General features: G+C 48.5%; 1 protein-coding gene across 1 annotated transcript in view; it reads left to right on the plus strand.

Moving 5' to 3' along the window:
• Nucleotides 1–22,487, plus strand: part of Slc6a11 (solute carrier family 6 member 11) — a 118,424-nt gene that overhangs the window by 24,317 nt on the left and 71,620 nt on the right. Inside the window, exons 7-9 of the mRNA XM_050148484.1 lie at nt 290–301; nt 3,270–3,297; nt 8,519–8,651. Of these exons, the coding sequence (XP_050004441.1) occupies nt 290–301; nt 3,270–3,297; nt 8,519–8,651 (173 nt within the window). The remainder of the gene's footprint in view (nt 1–289; nt 302–3,269; nt 3,298–8,518; nt 8,652–22,487) is intronic.

The following is a 22,487-nucleotide window of genomic DNA, read 5'->3' on the forward strand; positions in this document are numbered from 1 at the left end:
ACTTAGGGGCAACATTCTCATTCAAACCCCCATAGCAAGTCAAACGTGTGTGTGGTATCTATACTTCTTCTGAATGATGGTTGTAAAACAAATGACAAGCATAACTTTCTGGGGTTCTGTCCATGTCACACCCAATGCTATAATTGTAGTAGCCCCCTTATTCTTAAAGGACATTCTCTCAACCACAGAGTTCCAAAACCACAGGAAATTTGAACCCTACAGATACTGTGTTTTTCCCTACAGACCTGTGATAAAGTTTACTGGATAAATTTGGAACAGTAATTGACAGCAATAACTAATAGTAACATCAAATAATAACACCACGACAAAGTCACCAAATCCCCATTCTTGCACTTCGTGATCCTTGTTAAGGAAAATAAGGCTAGCGTCTCAGGTGGGTAGCATATGGACTGTGGATGCGTTGATCAAAGGGGCAGTCTTAGACAATATGGTAGCCGTACAGTGAGAGATTTTGTTGTGCTACTCAGAGTGACATACCATTGAAGGCTTACAAGTTGTTTATTTCTGGGATTTTTCCATTTAATATTTTCAGACTATGGCAAACCATAGGTAATTGAAACCTCAAGACAGTTGGAGACAGCCTTGGAAAAGCAGAAACTTGCGAGGGCACTTCCTCTTGAACAGTACAGCAGATTTGTTGAGGTACAGTTTACATGCTGTAAGTTGAGACCATTTTAAGCACACAGTTCAGTTGGCTTGAGTAAACTTCCAGAGGGAAACATCACAACACAAGCGTAGACTGTTCCCATTTCCAGGCTAGTCTCTGCTGTCTACTGCGTGTCTGCTCCTGCCTCCAAGCTGCTTCTCATCTGCTTTGTCTCTGTGAACTTACCTCGTCTAGACAGAGTATAGAAATGGAGTTGGGTCTTTGGTAATCAGCTTCTTTCATGTAACTGTCTTGAGGGTCTGTCTGTGAAGCTACATCCAGACTCAGTGCAGGAGGGATGTTCTTAATCTGCACTGCTAGACAGTGAACAGAAGTGTTTCAGACTTTGTAATTCTCCACCCTAACTTTTGGAATATCTACTCCAAGTTTAAACGCAAAATCATTTATGTTTCCTACACAGCTGATACAGACAGAGTGAAGGTAACTTTGTACAATGTTCCTAGAATGTCTGGATTTTACATGGACCTGTTTCTGTAAGGCCAGGTGTGGAGTTTTCTACATCCAATGTCAAATTGCCACACCAAAGGGTTCTGATTTTGGAGCACTTTGGGTTTGGGGTTAAGAATCCTCACCCTGCACCTCATTCCTTTTATTAAAATAATAAAACCTATGTGATATGAACACAATGCATTTTGTTGGTGTCTGTAAGTTGATGAATGTTTGAGTGGCTTCTCCGTGGGGCTGCGAGGACTAAGTGCTGTTGGGAAAATTGTGTTTGTGGCTGAGCCTATGTTTTCTACTTCTGGGTGGTCTATAGAGTGAGTTCTGGGACAGTCAAGGCTGTTACACAGAGAAACCCTATCTCAAAAAAAAAAAAAAAAAAAAAGTCAGTTCTCTCCTCACGCCGTGGTTCCAGAGATTGAACCTGGCCCATCAGGTTTGCATGGCAAGTAATTGCTTGCTAGCCTGAATTGTTAGGTTTTTGTGTCTAACTTTTTACAAAAGTGCCACTCTGCTCCCCATGGCCACTGATCTATGCTGCAGCTCTATGATTTATGAGACTCTATTGCTTCTGGTGATGTTTGTTATATTCTGCCTTTTGCATTGCAGCCGTCCTGCTGGCTGGGGAGTGGGCCTTACTGTGGTTTTGCTCAGCATCCCCTTGAAGGATGCCTTTAAAGGCATCTGGAGAGCACTAGGTTAGACAGTGATTGGGGTCTTTATTTCAGGCCTTCTAAAAGAGTCGCTCCGGAAGTCTGGAGTGGGCAGTGTTTTCCTGAATGAGGTTCCACTGTGGGCTGAGAACTCTGAATGTCTTGGAGAAGTCACAGGGGTCAGAAAGCTACTGGCCAAGTCCCTGTTTCTGTAAATAAAGTTTTATTGGCAGAGAGCCACGTTCACTCATTTGCAGATTGCCCCTGGCAGCACCCACACTGCAGGGACAGAGCTGGTGGCTGGAATGGAGATAGATGCCTTGCAAAGCCTCAAGCATTTGCTCTCTGACCCTCCATGGAGCTGTGCACACACCCGGCACACAGTGCTACATGTCAGCACCGTATGTGGATGGCCCTGCTGTGGGAATGGGAACAAGGAGGCACGGAGAGGGGTCTGTGCTAGAGTGTGTGGGGTGGGTAAAGCTTTGCGAGCTTGGGGGAATTGAGAAGAAGACTCCCTGAAGAGGAAGCAGCAGAGTAGAGACAAGCAGAGAGCTGTTGGAAGACTTGGATAGCTATCAGCAAGGTTCTATGGAGACCGAATAGACTAGAGGCAGCCCCAGATACTCCATACCAAGTTCTTTCCTTGATTGTGTTCTTTCTCTTGGATTCTGGGGGTTCTAATGCCGCCTACAAGATGCACTTCTGATCTGGCTGCCCCCCCCCCAAGACAAGGCATCCTCATGGAGGAAGAGTCTCCCTTTCTATTCCAGCTTGATTGTGGGGGGAGGAGCTGGGCTGTGGACACTGTGAGAGCCCCCAGGCATGGGAAGAGTGGGAGAGCTGAGTTCGTTCCCGGAAGAGTGGGAGCAGAATCTTGGCAGTAGAGTCCAGGAGGCAGCCCTGGCTCCCCAAAGGGGCCAGGGAAGCACACTTGTTTTGGTGATAGGCCTTTTTTTTGTTGTTGTTGATGCTGGTTGCTTTGGGAGACCAGCACTGCTATTTATAGCCTAGCCCTTTGCGCCAGTTTTTAAGGCCGTCTCCACGTCCCTGCCAGCACTTTCCCACATGGCAGGTTAAAGAAAGGTGATCTGTTCCCAGGCTCCGTGCGGGACATGAAGATGAGGCATCCCAGGGGAGGATGGGAGCTGTCCCTTGCATGGCCTTGCTCAGGCTCTAATGGAGGGGGGGACAGAATGAGAGAAGGGAGCAAGTGCTGGTCTCCAACTCTGCAGCCTCTGGTCAGATCCACTTCATCCTCAGAGACTGTTGCCTTCTTCCCAGAGCCAACACACTGGGTAGGTGAACCATCTAGAGGTACAGGAGAGGGATGCTGGAGGAACCCAGTGGGAATTCCAGATAATTCTTTTAGACCCTCAAAAACAGAATATCGAAGCCCAAGACACCCTCCCCTTGGTAGGTCTCCACCAGGTAGCTGGCGTCAGCCAAAGAACTTGATTCCAATCCTACAATCCCATCCTGGGCAGTTACCTCACCAGCCTGGGCCTTTTATGAGTGCGGTCAATGCTTATGTCTGGGTTCTGAATCTCAGGTTTCAATCACAGACTGAAGATACTCAAAAAAAAAAGAAAGAAAGAAAGAAAGAAAGAAAGAAAGGAAAAAAGAAAAGGAAAAAGAAAGAAAGAAAAGAAAAAGAAAAAGAAAGAATTGCATTGGTCCCGAAAGGATTGATTTTTCTCCCGGTCATCAGTCCCTAAGCAGCATAGATCAGCTGTTCAGAGCCCTGTACCCAATGAGGCGCTATCTGTACTTGAGAGATGGTTTAGAGCAGGCAGCAGGCCATGCCAGGTTCTGTACAAATACTTCTCCATGCTTTATGGAAGGGCCTGGCATCTGCGGGGTCAAGAGTCGATGCTCCATGAACATAGAGGATGATGGCGCTAGCTCCCTGGCAGGAGTTGTTTGCTGTGAAGACGAAATGAAGTGAGTGGGTGCTCCTAGCCATAGCACCTGTCACAGCCCCTCCACTGTCAGTTCTTCCCGCCCTTTCCCTCAGTCTCTAGTAGGGAAGCACACTGTATGCTCTGGGCCTGGTTCCTCTCACCTCCCTTCTCTCTGTGGAGAGGTCCTTCCCATCCCTCCTCTTGCGCCCCTGCCCCTGCCCCTGCCTCGCCGTCCTGTGTCTGGAACTCTTTCCTCCCTCATGGCCTCTTTTCTGACAGCCTTTATGCTGTGTGTGCCATTAGCTCCTGTGCTCCTCTAAGCCAAGAGCGCTGCTCCCTGAAGGAGCCGCCTCACTGAGGGTTCGCTTCCTATCCGCTCCCCATGGGTCTACCCGCAGAGTGAGGCTCTCGGCCTTGACGGTGGCCTGAAGGCAATTTCTGTGGGACATCTTCTTGATGGATCATTAATGAAGGAGGGCCCAGCCCACTGTGAGTGGTGCCAGCGCTGGGAAGGTGGACCTGGGTTCTATAAGAAGGCAGCCTGAGCCAGCCATAAAAAGCAAACCAGGAAACAGGACCCCTTCATGGCCTCTGCTTTAGTTCCTCTCTTCCTTCCATGGTGGACTACAAACTGTAAGATGAAATAAACCCTGTCTTCTCCAAATTGCTTTTGTTCATAGTGTTTTGTCACAGAAATAGAAAGAAATCGAGCACTGTCTTGTCTTAAAGAATGATGGTCCGCCACTGCTTTCCCCCTGTTGGCTTCCCTTGTCTCGCTGCCCTTCCTCTGGGTCTTCTTCCCTCCTCATCTTTGGGGTCCATGGCCCTCGTATTTCAGGCAGTCACCTTTTGCCTCTGCCACTTTCAAACTCATTCACCCATCATGCCCGATGCTTCCTACCGTGATCCCAACAGCACCCATTTGCTTTCCAAACTAAGGTGAAGTCTACACCAGGCACCCCATGTGGCCCCATCTTTATAATTCTTTCTTCCTGATACAGCTGGAGCTGGGTTTCCAGAAGCACCTGTCTTGCCTAATAGGGAATCACCCCTCTTTAGACTCTTCTCAGCTCCCACCACCCTTGTGGGATGCAGCCCCACATACTGTAAGGCACATGCTCTGCCTCCCCCGCAGCTCTGATTCCACACACAGCACAGGCATGCGCTCTCTCTCTGCCTTCTTTGCTAACTGTCTTCCTACCTTTCGGTACCCCCACCTACCCCCATGTTCTGATACTGGTGTTGACCTTAGTGACAGTGTCCCACTGTGCCTTAAGGCTTCACTGTTTTCTTCATGGCGGGCAGTTTTCTTACCTCTCTTTCCCACTGGGTCCTGAGCTCTTATGTGACCTCTAGACTTGACGCAATACCCACCATCCTAATGGTGCTCAGTAAGCACTTGAATAGAGTGATCCTTGCAGTAGCTCTGGATGGGAGCTGGAGTTAGTAAGGCTAGAATAAATGTAGTTGTGATGTTGGGGTTCTGGGAGACCCAAGCGCTAGCGTGGTGACTTCCAGGTTCCTACCCAAGCTCCATCACTTGTTGATGTGACTCTAGCCAAGTTCCTTAACCTGGCTGTACCTCAGTTTTTCCATCTTTAAATCATTAATAATGTGTCCCTGCCTCAAGGTTTATGTGATGGGTTAGATGCTCTTATGCCTGAGCAGCCTTTGGAGGGAGGTACCATCAGTGCCTTTTTACAGATGAGAAAGCTGAGGCCCAGAGAGGTGATGCTCTCCAATCAAGGTGGAGCACCTGGCTGGAAACAGAGCTGGGCTTGAGTCCAGCTGTTTGTTATGTGCCAAGCGCTGGAGACACCTGTCCCTATCCCTCTAGGCGGAGGTCTTAGCCTCCAGGTGGAAGTCTCCAGAAAGATGCTAACAGGAGCTCTCTGGATCAACTCCAGTGCCATTGCCTAGTGCTCAGTTAGTGTGACTTGCATACACTCATCTCCCCAAGCAGCTCTGGCTAGTCCTGAGTGCTGAATGCATCCACTCCGGGCACAGTGTCCAGAGGTCCGGTCCTGGGTCCTTGCCGGCCAGCATGTTGGCAGCAAGCTCTTCCTCATTCAGCCGCCTCTTGTGCTCCAGCGCTTTATGGGGGAGGGTCATTAAGAAAGCTTTTTCCCAGGAAGAGCTGTGCCTTCCCCGAGTCTCTGCTGTGGAGTGCCCCAGCCCCCACACTCTCAAAAGCTGCCCTTGTGGGTTTCAAAACAGCCCCACAGCCCAGCAAACTGAGAACCCCATCTACTGAGCCCACTTTTCTCCAGAACCTTCTGGGTGACAATCAGCACTGGTTCAACGTAAAGAAAATAGTTTGAAGATGTTTTCCAATAGAGTCTGATGAGACAAAAGAGCAGGGCATCCGCTGTGGCTTTTTGTGTGCTGCCTCCCAGTTGGGAAATGAGATTGTTCAGTTAAGAAGGCACCAGAGGCCTCCGAGGCTTGCAGCTTCCACAGTGTGAAGAGGGGTGTTCTGCCAGGTCACTCCTAGCAAGTCTACTTTCTCTTTCCTCTCTGTCCCTGTGTGTTTTCAAAATTCAGATCCCCAGTTCATCAGATAAGTCCACCAAATACACACATACACACACACACACACACACACACACACACCCCTACTAGCTGGGTAACCTGTATGTATTTTCATGAACTGTCCCAAATTTTGACTAGTCAGAGGGTCTTGTATAGGTGTGTCCTCCTCTCCAATTAATGGGTTTCCCTTTAGAGTAGCAATTTATATGACAATAGATTTACACCTACTACAGGGTTCCTAATATGCAGACAGGAGAATCACTAGGCACCCCGAAATTACATGCACAATTTAGGGAGTGGTGACATTTCTAATGAGAAATTCTATCCCTGCAGTAATGACTCAAAGAATATCATTGCTTCCTACCTTTGAGATCTTTGGGGGGATGCTTGTTACTGTGGCAAAACTCAGCCTGTCCTGACTGCTACTTGAGCCCAAAAAACTTCCTATAGGAAATTATGTATAAAACATACTTTGAAGGGTAAATAGAACTGAGCCAGGAGAAGAAGGGAGAGGAAATTTCATCCCCCCAATTCCTGTAAAGAAAATGGCAAAGTTAAAAATGACTCAGATAGCAATTGTCACTTTCTTCTCCATTGCTGGGGTCCTGCTTCTCTGAGTCCAAACCTTTCATTTGGTGAGAAGTCCACAGAGGGCCTGGTCCAGTACTCGAAGGGATCTACTGGGCAAAGATGCTTCTTAGTTTCCACGCTAGACTTTCTTTAAGGTCTTTGTGAGATCTTCCAATAAATTCAAGTTGAAGACTGCTAAAGCGTTAGAAGCAAGAACCGTGGTTGTTGGGACTGGTCAGTCAGCTCATTTCTTCTTACTTAGCTTGCACACTTCCTTTGCCCAGCTTAGGCTAGTTAACATATTGACCCTCTATTCTCAGAACCGAAGGTAGCACCCAGCACGTAATAGGCCCCTAGGAGAAGTGTGCTGAGGGTTGCTCCTGTTTCTTCTAGCCGTGAGCTGATTTCTAGTAACCCCATGGCTGCCCACAGTCTGATTTTGTTTGGGGGCCTGCCTGATCTCTCCAGCAGGGGCTGGGGCTGCAGGGAGCCTGCTGACCAGTGCTAATTGGTGTCATTGAGTAATTAATGCAGAATCAGACCCGAACTGATTCCCAGGGAGACAGACACTGAGGGTGGCTTTCATGCTTGGTGGGATGGGAGTTCCTTTTTCTGGGGACATTCTCAGAGCACTAAAGGCGACTGGCACCGTCTGGTGGGGGTGGCTTGGCAGCCAGAATGGGGTTCGTGGAGCAAGTGTAGAGGGGGTTTGTGCTGGTGCCACGGTTGGATACAATATGGAGCGTGGCGAGTTTGACTTTAAAGAAACACAGCCCCGGGGTGGGCTCTGGGAGCCAGGCAGGCGTCCACTCGGAAGGATTGATGGGCCCTTGGAGAAGGCCATGGTGGAGGCATTTACAGCATATCTGTAATCCTTGTTGCTGTATGACCTTTTGGTATGGGCACCTTTCCCCCTTAGCATGGGTCCTCTTCTCCCTTGTCACGGATCCCTCCTCTGTCTGCTCCCACCATTCCGTCTGCTCTCTGTGCCCTGTGTCTCTGTTTCTCAAATGCACCACACTCGTGTCTATAGGTTTAAAGGTTTCACTTGACCCAGAACGTCTCCACGCCTCCCTTCAGACTGTAGATCCTACACTCTTTCTCCCAGGGAGCTTCCAGGGGCTCCCGCAGCAGCAAGGATTGGTTGAGTTCGGTTGCAGTAATATAAGCACTCCAGAGATTGGGTGGTGCAAATCAGTCTTTACTTACTGCTTGCGCTGTGTCTTGGGCGGTCCCTTAGGAATGGGGCCACTAGAAGTCTCACCATGACACTCTTCCATAATCACAGCAAAGGGAGAAAAGGAAGCTGGAGAACCATGGCACCTGGCTCTGGACACTTCTCTCTGATTTGACACGTGTTCTATAGTGCTGTGGCCACCCTTGAGTTCAACAGGAAAGCAATATGTAATCTCTTAAAGACTATTTACATAGCAATGCAGTCTCCTAGATACACCAGACTTAATGGGGTAATTCCTAAGTCCATTGTACCACAGATTTTTTTCCCCTATTTTTTTTTAACCATAGCATGGTTCCACAAAACCACCGGTTGGGTTCTGTCTTTCACAGAGGCCTCTTGCCCAGCCCGGTGTCTCACAGTTAGTGAATGACAGGGTGCTGGGTGGTCGTATTGGAGGACAGCTCATCCTTGTTGCGCTATTGCTCTGGCTCTGCTCCAGGCAGGGGCACAATGGGACATCTTCAGTCTAGTGACTCCCACCCTCTCCCTACAGACGCCGGGTCTTGGCTATATCTGATGGCATTGAGCACATTGGGAACCTCCGTTGGGAGCTGGCATTGTGTCTCCTGGCTGCTTGGACCATCTGCTACTTCTGCATCTGGAAGGGAACCAAGTCTACCGGAAAGGTAAGAGGTTAGCTGTTGCGCAGCTGGCCGCACATAGAAGATGGTTTTTACAGAAGCAACCGAGTGACCTAGATCACCAAGAAACTCATGTTGGAAACAGCATCTCTAAGTTGAGAGGTAGGAAGATCTTTGGACAAGGAGTCCACCTGAGAGCCAAGAGCCGAATTCTTCACACAGCTCTCTCCACTTCAGGGCTATTCTGCTTTGCTTTAAGCTTTGGTTTTCTCCTCTGTGGAATAACAAAGCCTTATCCCACCTCTCTGAGTAAGTCAAGAGTCACATAAGGTAAGGTAGGATAAGATGTGCTAAAAACCGGAATATGCCCAACAGCTAGGACTATAATTCTTACCCTGCCGAGCCTGACTCCGGTTACATACCAGGCAGACAATGCGCCCTTTCCCACCAACCACCCTAGCTGCCTATGTGTCATGTCCCTGCAGTGTGGAGGGGGAACAATGACTTCTGTCTGGTAGCCCTGCTGCGCCATATATAGCCCGCGGTCTCCAGGGTCATAGGAGAGGAGGAAAGGGAGATGGAGGTCAACTCTGAGCTGTCTGGGAATTGTATGAGTCCCCTCCACTTGAAGGCTGCTCGTCAGAATCTGGGCCACAGCCTCTTCCAACCACAGGGGAGCTGGAAAGCACAGGGGCCTTGGGTCAGGGTGCAACATAGACTGGGCTATTGCAAGATTGACAGAGGGCGAGAAGTGTGACATTTGTGGCCATGTCCAGCTTGCTTGTATGGTTTTCAAAAAAAAAAAAAAAAAAAAAAAAGGAAAAGAAAAGGAAGTAAGGAAGGAACTGAAAGAAAAGTTATTCACTGGCAATGTTTAGAACTCACTGTCACCCTGCTGCTCCTGTTCCTGTGGCTGAGCATCGAGCCCATTGGTCTCTTGGCTGTAACTCCTTTATGTTCTTACGAGAAATAGGGAAGGAAATATTCCTTGTACCTGAGTCTGCCTGGCCCCATCACTCTTAACGGATGTGGGTGACGTGTGTGTTTAAAGTTCTTGCCTGGGACAAGAGCTAGAGGTGGCACCTCCGAGGACAGAGGGACCCGCAACTCTGAGTTCTGTTGTGAGGAGCTGTGGGCCGCATCCCTGCTGCCCCAGCTCCCGGCCGCCAGCTAGCTCTAGCTTATGCCCCAAAATAATTACACGGAAACTGTATTCTTTTAAACACTGCCTGGCCCATTAGTTCCAAGCCTCTTATTGGCTAGCTCTTACATATCAATCTAACCCATTTCTAATATCCCTGTAACACCATGAGGTGTCTTACCAGGGAAGATCTTAACCTGCGTCTGTGTCCGGTAGGAGAATCATGGCGACTCCCTGACTCAGCTTTCTTTCTCCCAGCATTCTGTTCTGTCTACTCCGCCTACCTAATTTTCTGTCCTATGAGGGCCAAGGCCGTTTCTTTATTAGTTAACCAATGAAAGCAACAGATAAGATACAAGACCTACCTCCATCAGAGTTCCTCTGTGAAAGCATCTCCCCTGAAGCCCCTCAGGTGTGGGTGGGATAAAGAACCTGCTAGGGCGTGGGAGGCAAGGTGGCCCACAGGAGGGAAGTCAGGAGAACACAGAGAACGCAGGCAGGAGAATGACACATGAGTAAAACAGCATGTGCCGAAAGGCTATCCAGAGGCACCGGGGAATCCCAGCAAGAAGAACAAGGACCTTTGTGTCCCTGAAGCCATGTTGATCAGTTGGCCTTGGCCTTCTGTGGGTTATGATGCCATAAAGACAATAGAATTCCCCTCTTTTTGCAAATAAAGATTGCCGACACTTTTGCTGTGCTTTAGATTGTCACCTTGCTCTCCCCTGTGTCCCTCCTTTAGCTGAAGAGGAGGGTAACTGGATGGTTAAGAGCCAGTCTCAGTGGCCAAAGAGCTGGCTATGGCTAAGCAGTTGAGAGTACGTGGTGCTCTTCCAGGGGACCTGAGTTCAGCTACCAGCATCCATGTTGAGTGGTTCACAGCCTCCTGTAACTCCAGTTCCGTGGAATCTGGCACCTCTGGCCTCAGCAGGCATCTGTGTTTGCACTGATGTTTACACATGTGTGTACATGCACGTGCACACACATACACACACACGCACACTTTTAAAAATAAATCTTAAGGATGACAACAACAACAAAAACTCAGGACTCAATCACCATGTCCGTCGTTCACTGACTATGTTCTAGGGTGCCCGGGTTCACGTCTCTGAGTCCCAGTTTCTCTTCTATAGAAGAAGGTAATGTGAGTTGGCTGCATGATGAGATCACAGGGTGCAAGGTTCTTGTTAGGGCTGAACAGTGCAATAGTCTGCGGGAAGTTCTGAGGGAGCAGAGGTTTTCAAGAATCCTATATAAAGATAGACTATTATTTAAGGAGTGGTTTCTGAGCTGGGAGTGGTCGTGCACACCTGTACCTCAGTGCTTAGGAGCCCGGTTAGGAGAACTGGGTTCAGAGTCTGCCTGGGCTGCCCAGCAGGACCCAATTTAAAAGAAGAGGAGGAAGAAAAGCAAGAACAGGAAGACAGGGAAAACGAAAAGAAGAAAAATGTTAAAATTGGTTTCTGAGTCCTGCTATAGACTAGCATAATTCAGTGGGTTTCATGTTTCCATTGCGTTTTTCCTTATCTATGTGTTGTGTGTATGTGTTTGGGGGATGGGGCATCAGAGGACAGATTACTGGAGTTGTTTCTGTTTCAACTTTCAACAGTGTGGGTCTGAGGAATCAAAGGTGCCTTGTCAGGCTTCTCAGCCTGCTTTCCCTGCTGAACCATCTTCGCAGCCCTCAGTAGGTTCCTAGAAGTGAAGACAGTGCACCCTGCACCATGCCCAGTAAGCTGGTGGAAATGCCTCAGGACGGCCACAGATACTGCCTCTTGGAGCTTGTGCCCAGCTCAGTGGGCTTGGCTGGTCAGCAGTGATGTGTGGCACAAGGATCACTGAGCCGCCTGGGGTTGGTTTATGTACTTGAGCTGCCCATAAGAGCCCAGCATGCGGCCACAACAAGATACATTTGCCCTCAACTCTTGCACAGACTATGTGCTGTGGTCTGGGGTGGTGGGAAGCCCAGGTGTCGGAGAACTCCTACTGCGTGACTGGGCTCTAAGAAGGGCAGGTGCAGGCTGGGGAATTTCAGATGAAGCTGCCAAGGAAGAGGAGGAGGAGAAGCAAGCACATCTTTAGCTATGTCTTTTCTCCTGGCCCTTCGCTTGGTGCGGGATGGTACATCTATCTGCCTTGGACACCTCACTCCTCCTTTGGGGAATTAGTGTCCTGTTTCACAGGTGGAGAACCAAGACTGAGTGATCAACCAGCCTGGTATCTTGTGGCTGTGCCTCAGCCTCCCCTCAGAACTTTGGCCTCTACTTCTCCAGCACTCTTTTTGTATGTGTGTGTGTGGCCTGGAACTTTCTGTGTAGTTGAAGATGACCTTAAACTCTTGATCCTCCGGCCTCCACCTCCTGAGTTGGGATTGCGGATATGTGACACTACACCCATTGGCATACCATTAATGGGCATGTAGACTATTTTAACATCACGAGGGCACAGCTTCCTTGACCCCCTTGCCACATCTTTGATAGAAGTGACAACCACAACTACAGTCATAACCAGAGTTCTTGGCGAAGCAATGCCATTCACTGTGCTGGGTCTTGTGGCTGTTCTACTCAAACCTTGGAATATCCCTGCAAGGTGGGAGCTACGTAGCTCTGTTTTCAGAGGCAGCAGATGGAGCCGCTAACTCAAGTACCCTCAAGCAGGAAGCAGCAGATGGGGCTGAAATCCTAGCACTGGTGACCCTACAGCCCATGTTCTGCATAAGGGCACAGTCACACCATCTGCAGCATCCTGAGGACTGTGATGGCTTTGTTGTGACCTAATTAGGAAGAGGTTAAAGAGACTGCTTAGCACGTAGTAGGGAATATGAGGTTGCTGCATATGTCTGAACAAATGCTTTTCAAAGCAGTACCGAAGTTAAATCTGGTGAGCTTATAGCCCATACTCTTACAGGCTGGGGTCCATAGGAACTCCCTGTGTCCCCAGGGCCTCAGTGACATGCAGAGTGAGAGCTATCTTGCCAGAACTAAAGTACCAAGCCTGTGACTTTATGCATGAAAAAGCTGAGGCATGGAAACAAAGGTGGGACCTGTCCAGTGTCACAGACCAAGTGTGTCAGGCCAGGCCCTCAGCTTTTTATGAATGGGGGCATTCCAAGGTCACACCTAGCAGCTTATGGAGAATGAGAAGCCCTCTGTTGTCGGGTACACTTAGTGTGTGTTGGGTGGGTGTGGTATATGGCATGAACTAGCTTCTGTATTTTGCCCACTGCATCTTGGTTATGAATCTGGAACCTAGAAGTCTTTTGGATTCTGTACAAAAGCATCTAGAAATAAAACATGGGGTCATCTGAGATGTCCTATGTAGGCAGTGGTTGCCCCTGGACCCAGCATGGGGACCCTGGCCAGAGCCGTTCGCAAGACATTCTCCAAGGAAGGAGACATCCATCTTCTCTGGACTGTTAAGGTCTCTGGATAGGTTGGTATCTCCTCTGCATCACCTTCCTGAGGATCCAGCGTGCCTCCCAGAATCAGAGCTCAGCAGACACGTCTAGCTGACATGCTCATTAATGTGATTAAAGTTCCTGGTCCCTTCCTACTGGCTAAAAGCTGCTCCTGAGTGTAGCACAATTTGCTCAGTTCTTCCCATAGTCAGGGGGGCAGATACGACTGGCATCATGGCCTCATAATCGATGCATTAAGGAACAGACCCCAGGGGAAGCTGTGGCATACACAGGCCAAGTCTCTGTCACTGTACAACAGAGACAGGGTTCAGGATGGCCAGGATGAGACACAAGGTTTCTCTGGCATTGGTATCTCCCCTAGAAGATACCTGACACCACAGAGGCCAGCCCTCAATATCTTCATGGGTTCAGTGAATAAACCCAACCTCAGAAGATACTTCTCCCAGCGGAAGGGATGCAGGAAAGGGCTCTGTCACCCACTTGTTGCTTTATAAGCCTGTTGGAGTGCCCAGATCCCACTCTGTGCCAGTGAAGACAGTGGATAGTGTGGTCCTCAGTGAGCATGCAGTGTGCAATCCTCAAGGGCAGGTAATATGCAGCCTGTGGGAGTGTGCATGCTAATATTAGCAATTGTAATTGAGTGCCCGGATGTTGATCCTCAACAAGTCAGCTCCTAAGGCTTTCTAGAGCCTCTAGAATTCGGTACGTTCACCTCTGGGGGCATCTCTGTTTTTAAGGCAAAACTCTTCCAAGTTATGGATGACCATAAAGCTGTTCCAAGGCCGCTCACTGACAAAGAACATCACTAATATTCAAATTCATGTCTTTACTTGTTCTGTGCCCTCAGTGAGGAACAGTGTGCAACAGATTCAAGGATAAGACCTTGAATCTGAGCCGTGGGAGCTGCTCATTCGTCACTCTCCTTTCCTGCCTCAGAAAAATGGGATTCCATCTTCTCTTTTGATACTGTGGGAGCTCCAGAAGTTTCATATGGATTAAAAGGAAAACTAAACAGTTTGTTAATCATCTTGTAAGTCCTTGATGAACAAGGCTGAATCGGGACTCGTTACTTCCCGGGTGATAAAGTGTCACTGTGGAGGACTAGCACCAAGGACCCAGATCACTGATGTGACTTTGTGGGTTTTTTGTGTCCATGTTTTAGAAATCTACCAAATTCACCATGCCCGCCTTTCCTCTCAACTCCCCTTCCTAGTCCGAGAGGCACGAAACCACTAAGTCATTTTGGTCAACTCCACTAGCCTCTCATCCAGTTATCAGCCAAGTCAGCTGACAACCTTTGTACAGACAAAAACACTTTTGTGCGTAGACCAACACACTCAAGTGCTGTGTGTCCATGAAGCACAAATTGCAAGTGAACTCTCGAAGCCCCTCTTTCATGCCATCCAAGTGGAACACTGTGTGCGTGTGGATGCAATGGCTTGCTGTTGTTTTGCTTGTAGCTCTGTGTTTTCCAAAGCTTTCTGTCTGCATTCTTCTGGGGTGGCTTTGCTAGGCCTTCATCTAAGCCAGCAGTTGGCCCACCGTGGCTTCAGCAGATCTGACCCACTGCCTGAATCTGGAAGCTACACCTGATCATTCCAGTGTTAGCCAGCTGCTGTATGTAGTGGGACTGAGGAACCTCAAGTGGCCCACAAAGACTTCACTTGTAGGCTGAGCAACCCTTATCCAAACATTTGAAATCCCAAAATATTCCAAAATACAAAGCCTTCTGGAGACTGATGTGACACCTGAAGAAATTCCATATTTTGCAACTTTGTTTCATATACAAATTTATTGAGATATATATACATACATATATATATAATTTCCCTTATGCTGTGTATTTAAGATGCATAAGAATATAGTTGAATTTTGTGTTTAGTCTTGGACCCATAGCCAAGTTATTATGTCTATAATATGTATAATCATCTAAAATATGTACAAATAACCCAACCTAAAAATATGAAGTCACAAACAGTCCTGGTTACAAACATTTTAATAGCTTTGATAAGTAGTTCAATAGGATAGTCCAGTCTAAACTGGTTCTGTGAACTATTTCCTTTGTAATAAAAGGTGACTGAAAGCTACTGTCACCTAATGCATGGGCCATTTCAACCACTCAGATGCGACAGTGACTGTGAAGGATCACACACACACACACACACACACACGTAACTGCTATATGTGTATGTGCACATACACAACACACACGAAAAACATGTATACATATATAGACACATATACCCAAGTTCACATATATACATATGCACATAAACATATATATACATTCAGGTAAGCACATACACATACATACATACACAGACAAATATGCACATGTCCACACATATAAACTCATAGACATGCATGTACATATATACATATAAACATGCACACAATACACATATACACACATGTGCATACTCATATACACATATAGACACACATATATATGCCCATATGCACACATACACAAATGCACACAGATACATACATATAGATATATACAATCATATACATGCATGTGCATGCACACATACATATACATATTCATAAACATATATGCAAATGTATATACAGGCATACAATGCACTATATAGACAGACACACCTATATACATATGCATGCATATACACAGACACATGCACATATGTACACATAGATACAATCACATACACACATGCATGCACACACATATATACACATGCATATAAACATACACGCATACATCCATGTGCCCACACCTGCACTCACAAACACGCACTGCTTGTTTTGGCTCCTCGTACAATAGCTCCCAAGTTTAGAAGCTCTTCAACGTGTTTGACGTTTAGTTTGTCATTTTGTCAATGTTGGGGTACAGCCCAGAGCCTTAGGCTTGGTAGGCAAGCTATTCTACCATAGAGCTCCCAGCCCAGCCAAGTACTTATTTTTTAGGGGGCCTGATCCTTCTGTCCATGCCTTCATAACCCACCCCAGCAGGTGTTGGCTGTGCACCCGCTGTGCACTGCACACTAGGTGGGGACTCTTTTCAGTGGCAAGTGGCACAGTCTATGGAACCTTTGATTTCTTGCAGAGGGGGAACTAAGTGACAGGAATTTTGTTTGATGGGTGATGGGGTCTGGTAGAAGGATGTGGAAGGGGCCTCCCAGAGACAGCATGGAACAACGGCCGGGGTTCAGGCCACATGTTGCAACTCCCCAAGTGGGGAGGCCCTGATTGCTAAGCTAGGGCAAGAGTTGATAACTGACAGGCAGGGAGATGAGCAGAGACTTGACTTCCTGCACTGTGCAAAGGGGTGGGACGAGGAGACCTTTGGAGCAGAGGAACATGGCTGACTTTCTGCCTGTTGTTAAGGGGTTGGTGGAGGAGAGAATGAGGTCATCACTGCTCACAGATGAGCAGGGAGGTAGTGGCAGATGCATGGGGCAGACAGATTACATCAGAAACCCCTTTAGGGTGACATTCTTGCTCTGCATGCATAGGATACTTGAGCTCCTGCTGTCTTCCACCTCTTGAGCAGGGGTGGCCAGCCCAGCTTCTGGCTTAGACACTTGGTTTTCAGTGGAGAACTGTCCCACCCAGCAGATACAATGCACCCTCCGGCTTGTTCCAATGCCTCCTCTTCAGCTGGCATCCTGTCCTTCCCTGTTTCTTCTGTCCTTCACCGTGGATGATTTATGGATTTTTCCCCCTCATTTCCTGGTCTCCAGGAGCAGTGGTTGGGAGGGGAGGACCTATAAAAACAATTCTGGTCCCTTCCCACCTCCCCCTGCTGTCCCTTCAGAGGAAGCTGCAGGATTAGCTGGGATTTGAAGAAGAATCCTGCCTTTTCACTGCTCTGGGGCTCTGTTGTTATTCTTTTCAAAGCCCCAGGACACCAAGGCAGAGGGAAAAAAGTTAAAAATAAATAAATAAAAGCCACACACACAGACACACACACACACACAGACAGACACCCTCACCCAGAACAGCTGCAAATAGCCTTGAATTGAGTTTGTTTTCTTTCCCTCATTCACCCACAAGGAGAGGAACTGGAGGTGACACAAGGACTCCCAAACAGACCTTGTCCTCCGTCTAGTCTGGATGTTAGTAGTAGTGAGGCAGATGACTGAAGGGCGCCTCCTTCATCCAGACTCTTAACCCATTCTGTCCTCACACAAATCTGCGAGGAGGGTGCTGCCATTGTCCACACTGTGTAAATCAGAAGACAAGGTTTCAGAGGCTGGAGCCTTCAGGTCCTGGAGGATGCTGTCAGCATCAGAGTCCATGGGGCTCTGGGAGGAACTGGCGTATGGAGACCTGCGGACACAGGTTTTGTAGATGGAGCTGCAGATGGAGACAGCCTGAGGGGCTCAGAGGACTCTGCCCTCCCCATCAACACTGAAGCATAGCAGACAGCGAAGACAGGAAGTCCTACATGAGTGGTCTACGCGTCAGGAACACCCTGTAAAGTGCCTAGTAGGTTTAGTGGGGCATGGAGGAGAGTGAACGGGGCAGGGGAGTTAAAGAGAGAGAAATGTAAGAGAGCAGAGGACAAGCCCAGAACCAGACCTGGACAGCCCTGCCTCCCAGTCCTCAAGCAGCCTTGCTTTGCGGTGGGGCTGCCCCAGTGGCGGGTGATGTCTGCTTTCAGAGAGGAAACTGGAGCAATCATGAGAAGCATGCAGAGCACCCCAGCAGCTGCCATGTGAAGATCCCAGCCAGGGCCCCCCAAACTCAAGGGTCCAGAAGCCACACCACAGTGTCGGGGTGCTACTCACACTGCTGCACTTCGGGAGAGGGGTAGATTATGACGTTAAGTCAAAAGAGTCTAGCATCCAATTCAGCCCTTTCTCTGGTGTTGAATAGCTGGGCTTCACCTTTAGCGGGACGCTGGCAGCAAGGGGACTTGGAAGAGAGGAAGCTTTGCTACTCAGTAATACCGTCTTTATTAAACCACAAAGGCCCCCCAAAGTCCGAGTGATTGCTGTGGGGAGGGTGTTCTGCAGGCCCAGCCAGCTCTGGAGAAAGCCTACAGGAGCTCAAGTGGGGCCTGAGGGGAGGTAGGCACTGTTAACCCTTTCCAGTCCTACTTTGGCACTGGGCACTGTGTGGAGTCTTAACCCTGTGTGGGTTGGTGGGTCTCCTAGGGACATAGGGCACCATCATCCTACAAGGTGGACACAGAATAACCAAAAAGACTTCTCTCGTCACAGACAGGCACTGCACTGTTGGGAAACCAAGCCAGAAATGAAGGGATGGTAGACGTAATTGTCCCTTTGCTTTAACCATGTTGTTACTCCAGTCTCGATTTCCTCCTCTGTCAAGTTGAGTTTAACAAGCGCGGAGTCATGGAAGGGTATTCTCTAGCGTGTAGTGCAGGGTAGGAGAACAATGTTGTGGGCCAGCTCTGTGGGTGTGGCGGGACCATAGTAAGGAAAAGTCATGGGGGCACACAGGGTGAGTCAAGATGCTTGCTAGGGAGCTACAGATGGGTGACCAAGTCACAACTGGTGCCGTGGGTGTCCCCCCACACTGTCACCTGCAGACCATTGGCTAGCTCACTCTGTGATAAATGGGACCTGCTCCATTGAGGGAACTGCCATATCCCCCTGTTTTGGCCTCACTGTCGCCACCGGGGTTAGCCTGCTCCCTCTCAGAGAACAGAGCTGTGTGCTGCACTTTGATGCTTTAGTCAATGAGGAATCACACCACAGTGGCGCTGGAGATTAACGGTGAGCTGCTAGGTTCCTGTCGGTTATATCAGAGGCACTGTCATGTCACAGCCCGGATGATCTCTCCATGCAGATGCTGGTGGTGGCCCTAGCTGTATAATGTCTAGCATGTTTCACTAGTGATGAGGATATATACAGCTGCTTTATGGTTTCCTATACTGCACATTAGATAGCAACTTTCAGGTGTTTTCCTGTACACAGAACCAGGCTAAATAACAGCCTTCCTCCTCTTTCCTTCCTCCTTGTAGACAGTGAGAAAGATCCACCACGTGCAGGTCAGGGATGCTGAGAGCAGCCATGTCTTTGTCCGCAAAGCAAGTCACACCGAGGCACCAAATGATACGGACTGATTCAGTGGTCCGAAGAGCATGAGATGCCTATTGTGTGCAAAGACCTGCTGTGACAAGGTGACAAGCCACAGCATTTCCTGGGCAGTCGCACGTCAGTCCTTCCCTCCCACTCTCCTGTACCCACAGCGGCTCAGGAAACAGTGTGGGAAATGCTGTCTTGGGGAAGAGGATGAACGTGGGCAAAAGTGGGTGAAAATGTGGAGTGGGTAAGAATGTGTGTGAGACCGTTGTCTGAGAACCAGCTCTTAGCGGAGGGTAACCACTGAATGAGGGGGAAACAGACCCATCTGACGGCAGTCACACCGGCCTAGGATCCAGGTTCAGGCCCTCAGAGCTAAGGAACATCATTCTAGACAGCTACCGTGCTCCTGACATGGAAGCGTGACAGACACTCTGCTGTCCTGTGATTCAGTCTTCACAGCAGATGTATGAGTGTAGGCAAACCCACTGTAGGAATGGCACTGAGGTCCAGAGAGGTCAGCCACATATAAAGTCACACAGCCAGCGGATGACTCAGGGTTCAGCCCATCTGCCATGATGCCTGGCTAGCCAGTGCACTGTACAAAATCGCATTGCTCATGAGCACACGAGGAAAGCAGAAACCCAAGCGCTTTGCCCCTGGCCCCTGGCCGATGTTTTTTTAAATGTAACTCTGCCCTCCAGGGTGACCACTGGCCGACCCTTCTTTGCCTCCTGAGATGTAAGGAAACCTATCATGAGGTTTCTAGAAGGTGCTTCATGTAAAATTGCTCTAGGCAGGCGTAGCAGGTGTGATGGCTAGGTTCGCTGGAACTGTGAATTCTCTCTGCCTTGCTGAGCTCATTCTCTGGCTCCATGGAGGTAAACTTGAGCCCCTCACCTGCGAGTATTCACAGAGCCATTTAGCGAACAATAACTGATCATGGCTGTTAAGCAGAAGTGTGTTTTCAGACAGTGGAGGTGACGTGGACAGGCCTCATGCTGTGCCCTGTACTGTGACAGCAGCTGTCTTCCTTCCTGTGTGACAACGTCAGGTGTGTAATGAATGAGAACCCCCAGTGAGAACATTGGGGTACATGACAGTTCACTCTCCAGAAGCCAGCAAAGTCTCCCCCAGTAAATCATTTGTGTTTGGCCCGGTGTGCTGATCCTAGTACCTGGAAGCACTTGCGCCATGCCAGGCCAGTCCAGATGTTCAGGACACCTTAAAGGGCTCACAGCTGCCAGTGCTCCCTGCCTGTAGCAGGGGCTTAATAGCACACCTTACCCGGCCTTGAGTTCTGATTACATTTTTGCAAGCCTTGAGTTCTTAATTAAGATGAGAAAGAAGACAACAACAAAACAAAAAGCAAAAAACAAACAAACAAAAACTAAACTAAAAACCTGGCTGTGTGAGGCCCTGGCTTCAATCTTTAGCAGCCCCAAATAAAATCTTTCAGTTTCATGTCAAACAAACTTTAAGCATAGTGGTTAGAACTTCCCTGCCTACATGGCTGCTGGGCCAAGCCTGGAAGCTTGGCTTTTTCTCATGAATTGGTACACACTGCAGGGTTCCCTAGTCCTTGGGTTTAATGCAGTGATTTGGTCTCTGATTTGGCCCTGAGGAGGCAGGACTAATGTTCTGTAACCACCAACTTGAACTGCACTACTCAACCTCCCCAGCATTCTTTAGCGTGTATAGATGTGCACACCTGCATGCTATGAGGTGCCAGCCGGAAGAGCTGCTTCATTTGAGTCTCACGACGGAAACGAAGCTTGTGAGGTTGTTTCGTTGTTTTACGCAGCTGACCATCTTGAAGCGGAGTCCATCAGCAAGTGTTAAACACCTGTTCAGCCCTCGGGACAGTACAGGGTGGGGAAGCCTGGATCACATTCATACACATGTGGCCCAGGTAACCCAGCTCGGACACGTCTGGAAGCTATGGCATGTGAGTAGGTGTGGGTTATCATGGAGGGAGTGCAGCTCAGAGACGGTAGATGGCTTGAGGTGGAGAGAAGAGGGTGAGGTTGGGAAGGGCCCAGAGTGTGAACCCTCCTATCTCTTAGTGGTAGGTTTGGGAGGTAGAGAAACTGACGATGAAACCCGGGCTGCAAGCTCTATGGTCAGAGCCAGGTGTAGTACCACTGGGAAAAGGTGAAATACACTAGGAATGGAGGCTGGAGGAGACAATTCATTCCTCTGAGTTCTATCAAGATTGCAGTTGCCCATGAGAATATACGGGAACATGTCAGGGATGTCACTGAGGTGTCTGGGCTCCGAAGAGGCATGTGGAGTGAAATCACCTCATACATGTTAGGATTCTTTATCCATGGGGCTCTGATGGACCCCTAGGAATTCTATAAAAATCATGGGGTGTTTTACGTGTGTGTACTTTTTTACACTCAGGGTCCATAGCTACCATCTGATTTTTGGTTTGTTTGCTTTATGAGACAGCATTTCTCTATAGCTTTGGGGCTTGACCTGGAACTCACTCTGTAGACCAGGCTGGTCTTGAACTCACAGAGATCCGCCTGCCTCTGCCTCCAGAGTGCTGGGATTAAAGGCGTGCGCCACCACCACCCGGCTCCACCATCTGATTTTTATTTTGTATTCCACTCCTAAAAGGACAAAAGGCTGACTGAAATATTTCTCCTGAACTAACTTGTACCATTATTTTATGCACTGAAAAGTGCACTGTGCCTCCCATCAAGATGGAACAGAAGTTAGGAAGTCGGTTGGTGCTATGCCACAAGAGAGTCTGGCACACCAACATGGGCACTTACTGCTGTGAAGTTTCTCGCACAGGCTCCTCAGCATGGCTGGCCTCAGATTGCCATCCGGCACATTATCAGGCGGTGTGTGCTTAGGCCACAGAAACAGACCGTGCTACATTCTCCTCTGCCCGCAGATATCTTCTTTGCTTGGATCTGTAAAGTACTGGGTTGCCTCAGGAAAATGTTGAATTTTAAAAGTGGACTCAACATCATACTTCTAAAGTTTGCTTTTCAGCATCAAATTCCACCAGCCTATTTTGATACCTTTCTGCAGAAAAAAAAACATAGTGCCATCTTTTAAAGACATTTGAAGTGCTTTATCATAGATTTAGTGTGTGATGTGCCACGGCTTGTATGTGGGGTCAGATAACAATTTAATGGAATCCATTCTCTCTTTCCGTCACTGGCTTCTGGGGACTGAACTTGGATCCTCAGGCTTGGCATCCAGTGCCTTTATCCATTGAGCTGTCTCACTGACTGGAGACATTCTAAATGTTAAACAAGTGGTCTAAGTTATGTTAAGTTATT

This window comes from Alexandromys fortis, unplaced genomic scaffold (genome assembly GCF_014885135.2).
Source record: "Alexandromys fortis isolate MF-2015 unplaced genomic scaffold, M_Fortis_MF-2015_v1.1 scaffold_59, whole genome shotgun sequence".
NCBI classification, from domain to species: domain Eukaryota; kingdom Metazoa; phylum Chordata; class Mammalia; order Rodentia; family Cricetidae; genus Alexandromys; species Alexandromys fortis.